Below are 1049 nucleotides of genomic sequence, written 5' to 3'. Positions count from 1 at the left end.
ATAAGTGACTAATAATTTTTTTTTTTTATGTTGTCTTATATTTAAATCAACATAACATATTTTTCTGGTTTTATATTAAAAGCAGTGTCTCCAAATATCACGGTCCATTTTTTGTTAGAGAAGGATGGAGTGGAAATTTCCAATGGCCCTTGTGGCAGGAAACAAACCAAATGACACTGATAATGCAAAGTGATATACATCACAATATAATAATAAATGAAATTTAAAAGGGACATGGAATAGGATTTATGCACAAAAAGCACATGTTTCTTATGAAAAATGGAGAATAATTAATGGTTTTGGTTGGAGAGAGGGACCACCAGACACTGTAAGGTATCAATGGAAGGCACCTCCTCCTCTTTTCTCTCTCATCTCTCTTCTTATTGAAAGCGGTCTGATTCAACTATTCAAGTACCAACAAAACGTTCAAAATCCAGCTCAGTTGATCCATAACCATACAATAAAAAGCTTAAGCTTTTCACTGTGCCCTGTCAACAAAATAATTAAAACATCTTTAAGCCTTTTTCTTTCTGTTTTTTGGATCTGTTGTGTTATCCAAAAATCTCAACCATGGCTTGTTTGAAACCTGATGAGTTGGAGCTTGTTGGTAGAGGAGAGCAAGGTTCTCATCATGCTATGGAAAGAATTGGTGATGCTAATGTTGGTTCCAACAACAACAACATGGCTGATGATGCTTCTATGATGCATTTTCCTGCTAACTGGTCTGTCTCTCATAACTCACATGTCTCTACACTTTTTTTTTAAGAAAAAAAACATCTTTTTAAGTTATTCTTTCCTTCTTGTTACTATTTATTTATTATTTCTTTTCTTTATAATAGGATATCCATTCATGTGAGGTGAGAGAGAATCCCTATGGTTTTGAATTCAGTATCTTATTTTTTATTTTTATTAATGATTATTATTTAATTAATGGGAAACTGAAAAGGTAGTAGTCATGCTTGCTTCAAAAGGGATAGGCTTAAGTTCAACTTTCTAAAATCTAAAATAATCTGAGTTTTGCCAAGTTCAAGAGGTTAAATTTTTTACTT

The 1049-nt window shown here is 32.3% G+C and overlaps 1 protein-coding gene across 1 annotated transcript in view; it reads left to right on the top strand.

Moving 5' to 3' along the window:
* LOC107635719 (protein TIFY 3B) overlaps window positions 303-1049 on the top strand; it is a 3733-nt gene continuing 2986 nt past the window's right edge. Inside the window, exon 1 of the mRNA XM_016339279.2 lies at window positions 303-722. Within this exon, the coding sequence (XP_016194765.1) occupies window positions 571-722 (152 nt within the window). The 5' untranslated portion in view covers window positions 303-570. The remainder of the gene's footprint in view (window positions 723-1049) is intronic.

Source organism: Arachis ipaensis, chromosome B01, assembly GCF_000816755.2.
Source record: "Arachis ipaensis cultivar K30076 chromosome B01, Araip1.1, whole genome shotgun sequence".
Taxonomy (NCBI): Eukaryota; Viridiplantae; Streptophyta; class Magnoliopsida; order Fabales; family Fabaceae; genus Arachis; species Arachis ipaensis.
This window is presented reverse-complemented; position numbering and strand designations above follow the sequence as displayed.